The 18,251-nt window shown below is 44.7% G+C and overlaps 1 protein-coding gene across 1 annotated transcript; it reads left to right on the top strand.

The window, feature by feature from the left end:
* The first annotated feature begins 5,692 nt into the window (after nucleotides 1–5,692).
* On the top strand, nucleotides 5,693–17,889 carry LOC120977909 (RING finger protein 225-like). Its single transcript, XM_040406071.1, has 2 exons — nucleotides 5,693–6,711; nucleotides 16,545–17,889. Exon 2 carries the CDS (start codon nucleotides 16,568–16,570, stop codon nucleotides 17,186–17,188), a length of 621 nt encoding a protein of 206 aa, XP_040262005.1. The 5' UTR covers nucleotides 5,693–6,711; nucleotides 16,545–16,567; the 3' UTR covers nucleotides 17,189–17,889.
* The last annotated feature ends 362 nt before the right edge of the window (nucleotides 17,890–18,251 follow it).

The raw sequence follows: 18,251 nt of genomic DNA, 5'->3' as shown, positions 1-18,251 counted from the left end.
TGCAGCTTCTCCGTCATTAGATCTTACACCTTATTTACTTATTGTACGCACTTATATAGCGCTACTATATTCCGCAGCGCTTTACAGACATTAGCATTGGGCAACGAATCACTCGATTTACAGACATCTACAGCGCCTTGCAAAAGTATTCACCCCCTTGACTTTTTTTGTATTTTGTTACATTACAGCCTTAAAGGGAACCTGTCCCCATGTTCTGACATATAAAACCGAATGTACCTTAATACTTGTTTACCCTGATAGTTCCCAGCGATCGATCCATAATCTTCTCAGGACTAACCTGTCCTATTTTATAGCCCTATAAAGCTTTCCCACCTTTTATGCTAATTAACATAAAAGAGTCATGTCTTACTTGTTTGACCTGAGAAGAGTCATATTTTCTCGGAGTCAAGCACCTCAGCTCCGCCTAAGAAACGCCCATATCGATAAAATCTCGCGCATCGCAATATTAATTTTGGGCAGAACTACGTTGCAAGTGCAAAGGAAAGGGCAAGTGTGCTATTTCGGACGAGATTACAAGCAGTGAGGGCAGAAATTGGCTGTCAATCAAAGTCTAGGGGGAGGGAAATAGGCTATGATGGTGTGAGGGGAAGGAATTATTTATGCAAATGAGCCTAACGGTGGGAAAACTTTATAGGGCCATAAAATAGGACAGGTTAGTCCTGAGAAGATTATGGATCGATCGCAGGGAACTATCAGGGTAAAACAAGTATTAAGGTACATTCGGGTTTATGTCAGAATATGGTGACAGGTTCCCTTTAAGTTCAATGTGTTGTTAATCTGAATTTCATGTGATGGATCAGAACACAATAGTCTAAGTTGGTGAAGTGAAATGAGAGAAATATATAAATAAAACTATTGTTTAGAAATAGAAAACAGAAAATTGTCCTGTGCGTATGTATTCACCTCCTTTGTTAGGAAGCCCATAAAAAGCTCTGGTGCAACTAATTCCCTTCTGAAGTCACATAATTAGTGAAATGATGTCACCTGTGTGCAATCTAAGTGTCACATGATCTGTCATTACATATACACACACCAGAGGCTGCAACACCTAAGCAAGAGGCATCACTAACCAAACACTGCCATGAAGACCAAGGAACTCTCCAAACAAGTAAAGGACAATGTTGTTGAGAAGTCAGGGTTAGGTTATAAAAAAAATCCCAATCTTTGATGATCCCCAGGAGCACCATCAAATCTATCATAACCAAATGGAAAGAACATGGCACAACAGCAAACCTGCCAAGAGACGGCCGTCCACCAAAACTCACAGACCGGGCAAGGAGGGCATTAATCCGAGAGGCAGCACAGAGACCTAAGGTAACCCTGGAGGAGCTGCAGAGTTCCACAGAAGAGACCGGAGTATCTGTACATAGGACGACAATAAGTCGTATGCTCCATAGAGTTGGGCTTTATGGCAGAGTGGACAGAAGAAAGCCATTACTTTCAGCAAAAAACAAAAGGCACGTTGTGAGTTTGTAAAAAGGCCTGTGGGAGACTCCCAAAATGCATGGAGGAAGGTGCTCTGGTCTGAGGAGACTAAAGTTGGACTTTTCAGCCATCAAAGAAAACGCTATGTCTGGCGCAAACCCAACACATCACATCACCCAAAGAACACCATCCCACCAGTGAGACATGGTGGTGACAGTATCCTGCTGGGAGAATGGGAAACTGGTCAGAGTGGAGGGAAAGATGGACGGTGCTAAATACAGGGATATTCTTGAGCAGAACCTGTCCCACTCTGTGCGTGATCTGAGGCTCGGACGGAGGTTCACCTTCCAGCAGGACAATGACCCCAAACACACGGCTAAAGCAACACTTGAGGGGTTTAAGGGGAAACATGTAAATGTGTGGGAATAGCCAAGTCACAGCCCAGATCTCAATCCAATAGAAAATCTGTGGTCAGACTTAAAGATTGCTGTTCACAAGCACAAACCATCCAACCTGAAGGAGCCGGAGCAGTTCTGCAAGGAGGAATGGACAACAATCCCAGTGGTAAGATGTGGCAACTGCTCATAGAGACTTATCCAAAGCGACTTGGAGCTGTGATTGCCGCAAAAGGTGGATCTACAAAGTATTGACTTTAGGGGGTGAATAGTTCTGCACATTGACCTTTTCTGTTATTTTGTCCTATTTGTTGTTTTCTTCATAATAAAAACAAAAGAAAAAACATCTTCATACTTGTCGGCATGTTCTGTAAATTACATGATGCAAATCCTCAAACAATCCATGTTAATTCTAGGCTGTGAGGCACCAAAATATGAAAAAAAGTCAAGGGGGTGAATACTTTTGCAAGGCACTGTATGTCACAGGCAATACCAGCAATTCAGGAAGAGTCAGTCATGAGACAAAGGTCTAATTGGAAATCTCATACCCATGTGGTGACACTGCTAAACACAAGCACCGTGCTCATTTCCGGCTTATTACAGAGGCACATGTGCTTTCTGGTTAATAATGCTGGTTCGGAGTCTAACGTCCTCACAACTTCTTATCTGTCAGGAGTATTGGGGCAGTGCCCAGGGGCTGATGGTTGTTGGGGGTCCAGATCTTCTAGAAATACTAAGATGGCCATACATACAGTACAGACCAAAAGTTTGGACACACCTTCTCATTCAAAGAGTTTTCTTTATTTTCATGACTATGAAGGCATCAAAACTATGAATTAACACATGTGGAATTATATACATAACAAACAAGTGTGAAACAACTGAAAATATGTCATATTCTAAGTTCTTCAAAGTAGCCACCTTTTGCTTTGATTACTGCTTTGCACACTCTTGGCATTCTCTTGATGAGCTTCAAGAGGTAGTCCCCTGAAATGGTCTTCCAACAGTCTTGAAGGAGTTCCCAGAGATGCTTAGCACTTGTTGGCCCTTTTGCCTTCACTCTGCGGTCCAGCTCACCCCAAACCATCTCAATTGGGTTCAGGTCCGGTGACTGTGGAGGCCAGGTCATCTGGCGCAGCACCCCATCACTCTCCTTCATGGTCACATAGCCCTTACTTTCAAAGTTTTCCCAATTTTTCGGCTGACTGACTGACCTTCATTTCTTAAAGTAATGATGGCCACTCATTTTTCTTTACTTAGCTGCTTTTTTCTTGCCATAATACAAATTCTAACAGTCTATTCAGTAGGACTATCAGCTGTGTATCCACCTGACTTCTCCTCAACGCAACTGATGGTCCCAACCCCATTTATAAGGCAAGAAATCCCACTTATTAAACCTGACAGGGCACACCTGTGAAGTGAAAACCATTTCAGGGGACTACCTCTTGAAGCTCATCAAGAGAATGCCAAGAGTGTGCAAAGCAGTAATCAAAGCAAAAGGTGGCTACTTTGAAGAACCTAGAATATGACATATTTTCAGTTGTTTCACACTTGTTTGTTATGTATATAATTCCACATGTGTTAATTCATAGTTTTGATGCCTTCAGTGTGAATCTACAATTTTCATAGTCATGAAAATAAAGAAAACTCTTTGAATGAGAAGGTGTGTCCAAACTTTTGGTCTGTACTGTAGCTTAACCGACAGAATCTGGTGGAACTGGCCAGTTATCTAACGTGTATGAAGGTGCAGTGGTCAGATGAATAAAGCATCGGGCTGATAGATGTCAACATGACCGATCCTTTTGTTCTCACAGAAAATAAGCTGCTGTCAGTACCTGTTCAGAACACATTCATCCACCGCCACACCAAGACTGCATGGGTGTTGGTGGGGTCGGGAGCGACCACGGAGTAGATATAGTAAGAGGGTCAGCACACTGGTCAGAAAAGAAGCAGCGGAGTATTGAGGAGTATCATTTCTTTTGTTTTCGTCCATGCTGGCCAACTTCATTAATACCCCAGGACTATACGCTTCTCATCATGCATGCAGTGACATCACCGGCGCCAGATGTGTGGGCATCGTGTATGCCGGCCAGGTTTCTTGTTTATGGTAATGCTCATTCAGATGGCTGCATGTTTTTTGCTGTCCGAAAAATACAGGTCCGTTTTTTTACGGACGGTTCAGCATGTCCGCAAACGAACAAAAAAAAAAAGGATTGCATTCCGCATGCTTACGGACCCGTAGACTTCAATGAGGCCATGTCCTGTTTTTCACTGACAAGTATAGGACAGAGCCGTGAAACGGAAGAAAGGACGCAGACAGCACGCGGTGTGCTGTCCGCATCTTTTGGAGGCCCATAGACAAAATTGCGGATCAGATGGGGGAAAGCAACATGCGGCCGTCTGAATGAGTCCTGAGCGTCAGGGTTAGGTCAGTAGAGGGTTAACATTTATTTACCGAGAGCATGAAATGTCACTTCTTCCACTCCCTTTCTGTGTTCTTCTCACGTGCCACAAACGTAATCATGGATAATTAGAAAATGCAAAAGCGAGATGCAAATTCTTGTCCTGTGAATGGACTCAGATACTTAGGTGATGTGGATCCTGAGCTTTAGAAGTGCTGAAGGCTTAATTATAATTATAGGGGTATTTACTGTCCAACTGCAGTACCACTCCTAACCTCTGGGAGTGCTATACTGTGCTGACTTTATTATAGCGGATGTGACCTGCTGCAGGGTTCATGGTGTGTTCTATGTGTATTACTCTCTCTGACTGGTTCGTGTGCAGGGTTAAGCCTCATTCACACGTCCGTGTCCGTGCTCAAATCCGTGACGAGGTGGTCAGTGATGCCGTCGTGAAGATGTCCATGAAGGGTCCGTGTGCTGTCCATGTGTCCTTTTTTTTGCTGTCTGTGTGTCTTCCATGTTTCACGGACACTGTGCAACTGGAAAATAATTTTCAAAGCATCTTTTATTTTATTTTTTCCAGAACCATTCACTTCAATGGGGCTACAAAAAAAAAAAATGAAATGACTCCGTGTGCACTCCGTTTCCATAGGTCTGTATGTCCTATCCGTAAAAAAAAAAAATAGAAGGACAAGGATAGGACTCTTCTATTAGGGGCCAGCTGTTCCGTTCCGCAAAATACGGAACGCACGCGGCCGGTATCCGTGATTTGCGGACCGCAAAACAACAACGGTCGTGTATGCATGAGTACGCGTGCTATCCGCGGAGAACACGTACAGCACGCGTACGTGAAACGCTGACGTGTGAATGAGGCTTTACACTGTGCCCGGATGAGAGTTGTAGTGTATAGTATGAGATATATACGCCATGCAGGATGTGCGTTCTACTGTGCAGGATGAGAGTCGTACTGAGCAGGATGAGAGTCGTACTGAGCAGGATGAGAGTCGTACTGAGCAGGATGAGAGTCGTACTGAGCAGGATGAGAGTCGTACTGAGCAGGATGTGCGTTCTACTGTGCAGGATGAGAGTCGTACTGAGCAGGATGAGAGTCGTACTGAGCAGGATGAGAGTCGTACTGAGCAGGATGAGAGTTAGGGCTCATGCACACAAATGTATTTTCTTTTTTTCCGTGTCTGTTCGCTTTTTTTTGCGGACTGTATGTGGAACCATTCACTTCAATGGGGCCACACAAAAAAAAACATAGTTACTCCGTCTGCTTTTCATTTCCGTATGTCCACATCTCTGTTCCGCCAAAAAATACAACATGTCCTATTATTAAGAACAAGGATAGGTCTGTTCTATTAGGGGCCGGACGTTCCGTTCCGCAAAATACGGAATGCACATGGACGTCCTTGTTTTGCGGACCGCAAAATACATACGGTCGTGTGCATGAGGCCTTATACTGTGCAGGGTGAGGTGGAAGACGTTGGTCAGACACTCCCGGCTGGAACATAGAACACATCTCATGACACCACATGACTGCACACAGCAGCGGCAGCGGCACACTGTGTCATCTCCTCAGCAGTTTATCCTCAGATCACTTTTTATTTTCTCAGACGACGAAAATATTTTCTGTTTTGTCACTTGGTAAACTGCTGATGGAAAGTTCTCGGGAGTTCATAGATAAAGAGACCGGCACCTCAAAGTCACCCTTTGTGTACAACCCTGTGAAGGAGCCCCAATACTTCTCACAGCTGAGGGTTTGTTACAATTGTATCCAATCCTCTATGAGCTAACACTTCAGCAGCACAGCTTTCTTCTGGCCTGCACTGAAAGTGACAATGTATCAGTCTGGAGTCTATATTGATTTGTCTAGATTGGATTCAATTGTAGCAAAGCCTCAGCTATGAAAAGCTACATACACACACACACACACACATATCAAAAATGCTTGGGTGCTCAGGACCCTTTAAGTCATCCTGGGACTTATGGTTCCACCGCTGACGACCCATATTTTTACCCTAGTTCTGCACTCTTGACATGAGCTGAATACAGGATGTAAAGTCACGGGTGTGACTGTGTTGTTTCCCATCCCCTCCTTTATTTGGGAGGTCCAGATTCGCAGGCCCTGTCACCCCTCCAGGGGCGGTACCTTACCCGGCCACTTACCAACTGCGTGCGTCACTGGGACAATTGCTATAGGTAACAAGTCCCTTATCAATGCACCTCTAAAGAGAGGGAGTGAACAAGGAAAATAACCTGCACTAGGTCAGACTTCCAGACAGACAGGTTGGGCGAGATTCCGTCAGCTGCACTGGGCCAGATTAGACAGCCTGAAAAACTGTCCGTAAGCTAACAGGCATTCATAAGGAGAGAGACACTCTGCGAAAGCAGGAGCCCCGTGAGAAGAGAGCGGCCAAAAATACTGCAAAAAATAATGTAACCTCCATTCCCAGTGATACCAGAAGGTAAGAGATAACTGTTCTACAACAAAAGAGGAAAGGAGAGCGGGGCCGGCTGATAAGAGAGAGCACGGGGCGGCCGGTGCCAGCGAGAGGTGCAAATATAACATCCTGCCACTGCCAGGAACACGCTGGTCAAGAGGGCACAGGCTGGCAAATGGCACACACAGGGCTAATTATTATGTCTATTTTTAAATGATTATGATTTCATAATTTTTGTGTATTTTTATTATTTTTTTTAAACTTTACATCATTATTTTATATTGTGTTTCGTATATTATTATATCTTTTTATTTTATATCAATATTATACAATATGTTCTGTTTTCTAAATTATTACTTTCTTTTATTTTTATATTACTAACATCATTATTATTTTGTGTTTTTATAATATTCATAAATAGTTTTCATTTCTATTGGTTACAATTATTATTTTCATGATTGTTTCATATTAGGTTTTTTATTCATTTAGTTTTTATGATATATATATATAGTTTTGCTTGCTTTATTCTAGTGTTTTATCTGTTTATCAGCCTAAGTCTACATGCACGCGACCTTATGTGTTTTGCGGTCCGCAAAAACAAAAAACGGATGGCATCCGTATGCCGCCCGTTTTTTTTTTGCGGATCCATTGTAACAGTGCAAGACAAGAATAGGACATGTTCTATTTTTTTTGTGGGGCTACGAAATGGACATACTGATGCGGACAGCACACATTTTTTGCGGACACATTGAAATCAATGGGTCCGCATCCTATCCGCAATATAAAAACGGAACGGACACGGAAACAAACAACGTTCGTGTGCATGTAGCCTAACCCTTTGCTCACAGATTTACAACAAAATGGAAATATAATCTAATATATAGATCAATACATAACATACATACCGTACTCAAACACATAGCAGAGCTGAGTTCGTTCTTGGCGCAGCTTGGGCTCACAATATAACAATGCAGGTTTACATAGGGCTGCAGGTAAATTTACAAAAATACCTTAACTCACGAAATGAAATGACTCTGTCGACTCTCCTACATACAGATAAGCATATCTGTGAAATCTATGTGTAGAAAATGGTGGCAAACATTCAAATGACCTCCTGACAGCCAAATGTAATAGTGACCACTCTCTACTCATTCTTCTGGATCTCCCTGCAGCATTTGACACTGTAGACCACCATCTCCTACTCAGCATGCTCCAGTCTATTGGCCTCAGGGACGCTGCTTTTTCCTGGTTATCTTCCTATCTCTCTGGCCGCTCTTTCAGGCTGGGTTCACACCTGAGCGTTTTACAGCGCGTTCCTACGCGCTGTAAAACGCTCAACAGGCAAAAACCAATGATTCCCTATGGGCATGGTTCTCACCTGAGCATTTTACAGCGCGTACGAACGCGCTGTAAAACGCCCTACGCCCCAAGAAGTACAGGAGCTTCTTTGGGGCGTATTGTCGCGCGTTCCAGCACATAGACTTTGCGGGAACGCGCAACAATGGGCGTTTGCTTGTTTCCTCGCGCGTATGTAAACGCCCGATAAAAACGCATACAGAGTACGCTCAGGTGTGAACCCAGCCTTAGTGTATCATTTGCTGGGTCTACTTTCTCTCCCTCTTGCTATTGGGGTTCCTCAGGGCTCATCCTACGTCCTCGCCCCATTTCTCTCTACACAGCCCCGATTGGACAGACTATAAGTAGATTTCGTTTTTAGTACAATCTCTATGCACACGACACTCAACGATACGCTTCATCCCATGATGACATCACCCCTGCTGTACTTCAGAAGACCTGTCTCTAACATCATGTCCTCACTCTAACCGAAGGTGAATCTTTCAAAAACTGAACCACTTGTATTTTCTGCATCTACTAACTTGTCTAAACTTGATATCTTCTTCCCAGTGTGTGGCATTACTATAACTCCTGGGCATCACGCCCGATGTTTCAGAGTTACGTTTCACACTGATCTTTCCTTCACCGCCTATATTGAACTCATGCCACCTGCACCTCAAGAACACCTCTAGAACTCTCCCTTTTCTTACCCTGGAAGCAACAAAAACTCTCATTGTTGCCCCGATACATTCTAGTTTCGATCGCTGTAAGGCCCCTTGCAGACGAGCGTGTGCGGATTAGGTCTGGATGCGTTGCGGACACGTTCAGTGAAAACTGTGCGATTTCGCAAGCAAGTTCATTCAGTTTTGTTTGCGATCACGTTCAGTTGTTCAGTTTATATCGCGCGGGTGCAATGCGATTTAATGCATTTTGCATGCGCGTTATAATAAACTGTCTCTTAGCAACCATCCGTGAAAAAGGCATTTTCACGCAGCTCCATTCACCTCTATGGGGCCAGCGTTGCGTAATATAGATCATGCTGCAATTTTCATGCGACACTTGAAAACCAACGCACATGTACACAGCCCCATTGAAATGAATGGGTCCGGATTCCGTGCGGGGCGCAAAGCGTTCGCATCACGCATTGCACCTGCGCGGAATACTTGCTCATGTGAAACGCGCTAGTAATTGGCTTCCCCCTCACCAAAAATTTCCCGCACATCTATTTACATGTAAATAGATCATTTATCTTTTCAATCGCTACTCCGATGCCTCCGCCCTATACCAGTCATGGCACTGGTTGCCAGTACAGTGTAGAATCCAATTAACGCCTCTTGCACACAAACGTATTTTCTTTCTGTTTTTTTTTTTTTTTTGCGGACCGTATGCGGAACCATTCATTTGTAATGGGTCTGCAAAAAAAACGGAAAGTACTCCGTGTGCATTCCGTTTTCGTATTTCCGTATATACGTTCCGCTAAAGGACAGAACTTATCCTATTTTTGTATTTCCGTATATCCGTTCCGCTAAAAGACAGAACTTACAAGGATACTACTATAACGGACAAGGATACTACTGTTCGATTAGGGGCCAGCAGTTCCGTTCTGCAAAATACAATATGCACACGGACGTCATCCGTATTCTTTGCGGATCCGTTTTTTTTTTTTGCAGAGGCCTTAAACTGTTCACTCTCAGCCACAAAGCTCTCCACAGTGCTGCAGCCCCCTGCATCTCCTCCCTCATCTCTGTCTACCAGCCTACCCACGCTTTACATTCTGCAAATGATTTACGACCAAGTCTTGAACTTCTAAAGACTTCTCCTGAGCTGCACCAGTTCTTCGGAACGTGCTACCCCAAGCGATTAGGTTAATTCCTTACATACAGTTTTAGGTGCTGCCCAAGAAAAACACATCTTTTTAGATTGGCCTATCACATCTCCTAATCTAACTCTTCTCCGTCCGTCCCCCCAACTTCATCCTGATCCATCACCCAACTGTATGCACCACACCAGAGATGGAAACAATTTCCAACACTGCAGAAGAGAGCAGAGGATCCGTTCATTAGCCCTTGGTAGGACTGTATTTCCAGCATTCAACGTTTTTGATTACTACTCCTAATGACCGGAGTTGCAATACCATACACATACTGTATACAAGAGTGGTGCTGTTTCTGGAAAATTCAAAGCCGATCATGGACAAAACTCAAATGAAAATCCAGACATCATATAGTCCATGACCGTCTCTTCCTAACAAAGCTAGAACCAGAGATCTCCCCATTCATTGCTCTGCTAGATTCATATCAAGGGCGGTGTCCTTTCTGCCGCAGTTAACAGCAGGTGGCGCTACACAGATACATTTTTATGGAATAAGGGCCCTTGCACACGACCGTATGCCCTCCGAGATATACGGTCCGTGAGCGGCATTGATCGGGAGCGCGCTGCATCATAGATTACAATGGGCCGCCCGCCGGGCTATTGTCCTGCACGCATATGATCTTATGAGAGTTGGACAATAGCCCCGCGGGCAGCCCGACGTGCACAGCATCATTGTAATCTATGATGCTGCGCGCTCCCGTGCGCACGATCAATGCCGCTCACGGACCGTATGTCTCGGAGGGGATACGGTCGTGTGCAAGGGCCCTAACTCAGAGGCTGTACACAATTGTTAATGACATGCAATTACAAAAGTATTCTGATCCAGATGCTGGTTTGAAAACTGTAGAATAATTTTTGTGGGACAACCCCTTTAAGCTCAACTACTCCTCCACATATTGTTCATACTGTAGGTACGTGCCACCATTCTAGGTGTAACCTGTCCAAACAGAGAGGCACTAACAACTCCTGCAGCTGTCAGGACCTGCTGGGAGTTGTGGTTTTGCAACAGCTGGGGAGGTGTTCCACTTGCCAATCAGTGTCCACACGAAGAGCTTTTTTTTTGTGAATTAGAACATTCAGAGGCTGGCAACACATCCTGACTTAGGCCTCATGCACACGACCGTTTTTGTGGTCCGCATCCGAGCCGCATTTTTTGCGGCTCGGGTCCGGACCCATTCACTTCAATGGGGACGCAAAAGATGCCGTGTGCTGTCCGTGTGCTGTCCGCATCCGTTTCACCGTTCCGTGGCCCCGCAAAAAAAAATATAGCGTGTCCTATTCTTGTCCGTTTTGTGGACAAGAATAGGAATTTCTACAATGGGCCAATTGCGGGGAAGGCACACGGGCGGCTTCCGTTTTTTGCGGATCCGCGGTTTGCGGACCGCAAAAAACGGCACGGTCGTGTGCATGAGGCCTTAGTCCTGCTCACACAGCTGAGGGTTTGTTACAATGTATCCACTCTCTTATCTACACTGGTACATGGTAACAAACACACACCTTGCCTAACAAGACTAATGTGTTTTTTTCTGAACCACTTAATACAATGCATTATCCCTATAGCGCATTGCATTTTATTGTCATGGTTATACTAACTTTGACCAGCAGGTTGCGCCAGAGAGGCGCAGCCTATTGGGGAACACTCAAGGCAGACTTGGGGCCTATACCAGGTCACAGCCAGCCTTTGCACAGGGGACCCATGCAGCGCATAGACCGGGCCGCCATTAAAAGGTGCCAGCCCAGCTTAAGGCCCCTTAGTGACCGCCGTAAAAAGGAATATGGGTGATCACTAAGGGGTTAAGGATCCGTTTGTTTATTTTTCTGTTCTTCTGATTGATCAGAAGAACAGAAAACTAAACAGTGATGTGAACCCGGCCTGAGTTAGCAGAGTGAGGCCTCTTTTTTCCCGTTTACGTGCCGTTTTTTGCATTCCGTATACGGAACCATTCATTTCAATGGTTCCGCAAAAAAATGGAATGGACTCCGTATGTATTCTGTTTCCGTATTTCCATTTTTCAGTTCCGTTGAAAGATAGAACATGTCCTATTATTGCCGGCAAATCACGTTCCGTGGCTCCATTCAAGTCAATGGGTCAGCAAAAAAAACGGAACACATACGGAATGTACTCCGTATGTCTTCCGTATCTGTTCCATTTTTGCCGAACCATCTATTGAAAATTTTATGCCCAGCCCAATTTTTTCAATGTATTTACTGTATACTGTATATGCAGCGGAAAAAAGGAACGGAACCGGAAACACTACTGAAACAAAAAACTGAAAAACTGATCCGTTAAAAACGGCACGCAAAACACTGGAAAAACTATACGGTCGTGTGAACGAGCCCAAAGACACAGAGCAGCACAACAGGGAGCAGCCAGCCGAGGGTAAAGACAGTACGAACGCCAGCCTCTGAGGAAGAAAAGAAAGATTATTCTGGAAGGGTTAAGCAGCCATTACAGGGCGCTGCTGGATAGAAGACTGTGGAGATAACGCACATTTAAGGCTTTGGACTTCATAGCATTTTTGTCTGGGCTAGAAGCTTCCGGCTCCCCTGCTGGTCTGTTAAAAGACTACGCCCTGCAGCTGGGCATTGTGGTGCCACACATTCTGAGATAGAATTGCACGAGCCTACTGCTGAAAGTATGGATATTTTCACATTGTCATTATCTTTAGTGTTGAACGATAAGATCCGTCTCCGTACAGTATTAGAATGTATGGGCTCCAATGAGCCGAAGTTAGTTATTCACAAAGTCGCTCGTGACTTCGTTGAATAACTTGGGTAGTGGAAAACCACTTTAAAACTTGAAACCGAACTCAGCTTCGGTTCTTAGGTACCAGTCAGAACTAAAGCTGAGTTCGGTTTCAAGTTTTAAAGTGGTTTTCCACTACCCAAGTTATTCAACGAAGTCACGAGCGACTTTGTGAATAACTAACTTCGGCTCATTGGAGCCCATACATTCTAATACTGTACGGAGACGGATCTCAGTAGAGCATTAATCTGAACTTCTGATCTAGCATCCAAAGCTCGCTTCGCTCAACACTAATTATCTTCAGTAAAGAACTGGTGTTTATTACAAATAAGCCGGGCCTTTTTAGGGATCCCTGTATTGCACCTCACAACACCACGGGCACCCCAACCACCACCAGGCAGGAAACCCCAAAACCAGGGGAAGAAGGGGTGTGCCCCTCCCCACAACTGTGCATGGCCCTTGGGAGCATCAGAGAAGGTCCAAGGCCACCGTGAGTAACCAACACCTCTCACTGACATTACCACTCCCATCCTCTCCGCCCAATATCTCCCTTGCAGGCCGCTACACTGCTGAGTGGGGTGAGGATACAAAAAAAACACGGGGAACCCTTTAATTCTAACATTTCTTTCCTAATATGTTACTCTGCCTTCTCTGCCACTTCTTTACTCAAGTAAGACCTTAGGGCTCATGCACACAGTCCGCAAAAAACGGATGCCGTCCGTGTGCCTTCCGCAATTTGCGGAACGGAACAGGAGGCCCATTATAGAAATGCCTATTCTTGTCCACAAAACGGACAAGAATAGGACATGCCTCATCATTTTTGTGGGGCCACGGAACGGAGCGACGGATGCGGACAGCGGAAGTGCTGTCCGCATCTTTTGCGGACCCATTGAAATGAATGGTTCCGTATATACGGACCGTATACGGAATCAAAATACGGCCTGTATACGGAACGCAAAAACCGTTCGTGTGCATGAGCCCTTATTCACACATCCATGATGATGGACTGCAAAACATCCAATGGTCATGTGCATGAGCCCTAAATGGTGCGTGGGGCTGGCGTAGTTTTCACGCAGGCGCACATATAGCCACAGATGCGCCTAATTTATGACGAGCGGCTCGCCTCGTCATTAATTAGACAAATCTAACAGTAGTACAGAGAGGGAAACTAAGACCGGCGTAAAAAGACGGTCTTAGCAAATGCAACCCGCTGTGTTAACCTACCCTATGGCCCCTTTCACACGAGCGAGTTTTCTGCGCGGGTGCAATGAGTGACGTGAACACATAGCACCCGCGCGGAAAAAACTGAACGCAATCGCAGACAAAACTGACCGAACTTGCTTTCAAAATGGTGCGAGTTTCACATGGAGTAAGGCCCCTTTTAGATGAGCATCGGATTCGCTGCCTGAGTCTGCGACAGCTCCGTCCTGACCTCCCAGCACTGCTGGGGTCGCAGAGCATATTGATTTATGATGCTGTGTAACCCTTAGGCCCCTTTCACATGAGCGTGACGGATCGGCTCCGGATGCGTTCAGGGAAACTCGCACCATTTTGCAAGCAGGTTCAGTCAGTTTTGTCTGCGATTGCGTTCAGTTGTTCAGTTTTTTCCGCGCGGGTGCAATGCGTTTTGATGCATTTTTTACGCTTGTGATAAAAAAACTGAAGGTTTACAAACAACATCTCTTAGCAACCATCAGTGAAAAACGCATCGCATCCGCAGTTGCTTGCGGATGCGATGCGTTTTTCACTGAAGCCCCATTCACTTCTATGGGGCCAGGGCTGCGTGAAAAACTTAGAATATGGAACATGCTGTGATTTTCACGCAACGCAGAACTGATGCGTGTAAATAAAACGCTCATGTACACAGCCCCATTGAAATGAATGGGTCAGGATTCAGTGCGGGTGCTATGCGTTCACGTCAGACATTGCACCCGGGCGGAAAACTGGCTCGTGTGAAAGGGGCCTTAGAGTTCTGGAACGTATTGGTTAACACTGACAGCATTATGTCAGTGTTATTCAATACATTCCAGTCCTCTAAGGGTTACATAGCATAAATCAATATAATGCTATGCGACCCCGGCAGTGCTGGGAAGTCAGGATGAGAGACGCCACATACTCACGCTGGGAGTCCGATGCGTGGAACTCGCTGGTCTGAAATAATGAAAGAGGGCCCCTTCCCTCTCCAGATTTGTCTGTTTTAGTAACTAGTTGTTTTCAAAGAGATATAACAATTCTGGAGGATTTTTTTCTTATAAAGCCTCTTCCACACGATCGATATAGTTTCTGTTTCAGTTTTTGATCTGATCCGTATACTTTTTTCTGCGTCCGAGTGTATTTCGTTTTTCACTGATCCGATGCACTTTAATGGGTGGCTCGGGTCAGTGAAAATGGACATGAATAGGACATGTTCTAAAAATATCGGAACGTTAAAATAACTGAAAGTGAACATTATGCCATTGAAATGCATTAGTTCTGTTACTATCCAAGTGACGTCAGTTATAAAATCAGATGCCATTGGGAAAAAAAATTGGTGGTGTGCAAGGGGCTTCGTGATGTTCCTCTTAGAAAATTATGTTTAAACGAAAAAATTGGGCATTATCGTTCCTCTTATCAAATCGGTGTTTCCTGACATTCTATTAGGCCTCGTCCACATTTCCATGTCAGTTTGACATCCGTGAAAAAAATTGTCCGTGTTTCATCCGTGAAGAATTTATTATTAAAACAGACATCTCTGGAGAGGTGACGGAGACGCTCCTATTAACATGAGCATTAAATTAGTATTGTCAAGCTTCTTTCACACGTCCGTGTCTGTAATGACAAGATGGTCAGTAGTTCATCTGTGAAGGTATTCGTGAAGGATCCATGTATGGTCCATGTGTTTGCCCTCTTTGTGTCATCTGTATTCAATGGACGTAGGAAGAAAAAGGTCCAGCTTGGTTAAAAATATTACCTTTATTTTTCAGTGCGATTAAGAGCCAGTTACAGTCCAGTCTATGCGTTTTGGATCAGAGACAATAGCGATCCTTACTCATGAGTAAGTCATGAGTAAGGATCGCTATTGTCTCTGATCCGAAACGCGTAGACTGGACTGTAACTGGCTCTTAATCGCACTGAAAAATAAAGGTAATATTTTTAACCAAGCTGGACCTTTTTCTTCCTATTTTCCTATAAGTTACGCTGTGGTTCTCGGCGTGGTCCGTGCTAGGTGTGGCGGGGTTGAGCACACCTATACTCCATTTCTGCTTACGTATTCAATGGACACTACTTGCCTCAAATTTAATTTATAAAGCAACTCCTACCAGGGGCGGACTGAGAACTAAAAGTGGCCCTGGAAAAAATTGTAAAAGTGGCACCATATTCAACTGTATCGCTGTCCTATGGACATTAATACAGTTGAATTCAGGAGGACACCGCCAGCTGCTGGCTAGGTGCATAAGAGAGAATTGGATCATTAAGTTACCCGGCTGGTGGCCGTGAGGAGGGCTCGAGTGGCCCTCCTAGGCATTGGCCCACCAGGAAATTTCCCTGTAGGGTCTTTGGCCAATCCGCCCCTGACTCCTACTAATGGTCTGTGAAAACCACAGACCAAACATGGATGACATCTGTGTTGTGTCCGAGGTTTTCACTGACCTATAGACTATAATGTGTGTAAGGGATCTGTAATCACAGACAAAAATACGGTATGCTTCCACTGACTGAATACAGACATTAAAGTCAATGAACGTGTGATAGAGGATATAAATATGTGAAGATGATGAAGGAAGCACAGAACATAGCAAGCTGTCAAACCTATTGTCCCCCAATATGGTGGAAAGTTAAACCAAGAACTGCTGTCAAGTGTCTCATATTTTGCAAGTGTTTCATGATAACTTATTGGTAATGTCTGGACTTGATGTTTCCACAGATCTCTAATGACTGCATCTTACAATGGAGGATGAACCCCAAACTGCCACGCTTGAGGTTGATGAAGTCTCAGAGTGTGTGATCTGCTTCACGTCATATGACACTCTCTTTCATCTTCCCAAGGTCCTCTCCTGCGGCCATGTCTTCTGCTTGGAATGTCTGTCTAGAATCACAGTGGGATCAACAGAGCCACAATCTCTTCCTTGCCCAATATGTCGGGTGCCAACCTCAGTTCCACCAAAGAAGGGTCCTCCTGCACTGTCTACCGACAAAGACTTGCTAAGAAGTCTCAGCACTTCAATAACTTGCCCAGCCCCCTCCTTGAGATTTAGCCGAAAAAAGGGCCGTTTGTATGTGCCCCAAAATAACAATCTCAACATTAGCTCTGTCAGCCTGAGTGTAGACCTCGGGCGCCCACCACCGGACCCACATTCTGCTCGAGGACTGTGCCAACTGATGAGATCAGGAGGTTGTGTCTTCTACGGCTCAATTGTTTTAATTGTGGTCCTAACGGTGGCCTTGATCCTGGCTGGAGTCTATATTTTCTACCTACTTCCTTGGCGTTACAATAATGCTTTAGGCTCACAGCCTGGTGGCTTCAACGAAACCTACACTCCAAATGTCACAACCGACATCCGACCATAGCAAGTTTAATACAATGACCTATCGAAAGCCTCGAGCCTTCACTAATGAGTACATTTTCTGTTGATCAGAGGTATATGACTCTTCTCCATGGACTTTGAGAACAAAACTTGCGCTCTTCATGGTTTCACAATATGGGAGGAGGTGCAACATTTTTGAAAAAAGGAATGCTGGCTATTTTATGTGGAGTCTTCTTCACACCTCAGGTCTGTTGATGTATCACCAGAGATGATCTCTTCCTTCTTGCACTGTTGATTAATTTCAAAATCCTATAATTAGTAAATGATTATATAAAACGTTTCAGGCATTCCATTGTGTTGTAAGGACTGAACAGTACTGTAACCAGGCCAGGTATAAGCCATAGCGCTCCCTGCTCTGAGACAGGCTCTCTTAAATTAACCTCCTCCTTGATGAAGAATTACTGCTTTAAATTATGTCCAACATGGATTTATTTAGGATCTAAATCTGAATACTAATTACAGGCTTTGGAACCTCCTTGTGGAGCATGAAGAACTGTTGCCATTATAGAGTTGGCTTTTGGTGAAAACCATTTGTAGTGATATGACGCTTGTATGACTTGCTGCTAGGACCATCATGATCTAGAATTGTCTGGGGATTACCATTGTTCCATGCAAGTTGCAGCAAATACAAACTTAAGAGGAAAGGAGGCCCCGTTCTGGTTTATATGATGGGACACAAGGGCATGGCGCTTGCTGTCCACATAATTCGATTTGCCCCTAGTTCAATCTACTCCCACCCTTGTTTGCTGAGGTGTATGTGAAGAGGGTGAGCCCATACAGATTTGCACCAGTCATGGTAATTGGTAATTGAACAGACCTGACCAGGGCCTCCTGTCTCCATGGCACCTATAGCAGCCATCGGGGAACCCAGTGGAACATAGCTCCAAGAGTATAGGTAACATCTGTTCCATCATAGGAGTAGAAAAAGGGAATTAAAGCTTTGACGGATTCATGACATGACTGATGGACCCAGGACCTCTGGTTCCGTCATTGCATCGCTCTACTAGAAAATAGAGCGATGCACGCTGCTGTATTTTTCCGGAAAA

The sequence above is a fragment of the Bufo bufo genome, chromosome 8, assembly GCF_905171765.1.
Source record: "Bufo bufo chromosome 8, aBufBuf1.1, whole genome shotgun sequence".
NCBI classification, from domain to species: Eukaryota; Metazoa; Chordata; class Amphibia; order Anura; family Bufonidae; genus Bufo; species Bufo bufo.
The sequence above is the reverse complement of the archived record's forward strand: the minus strand, read 5'-3'. Positions and strand labels throughout refer to the sequence as shown.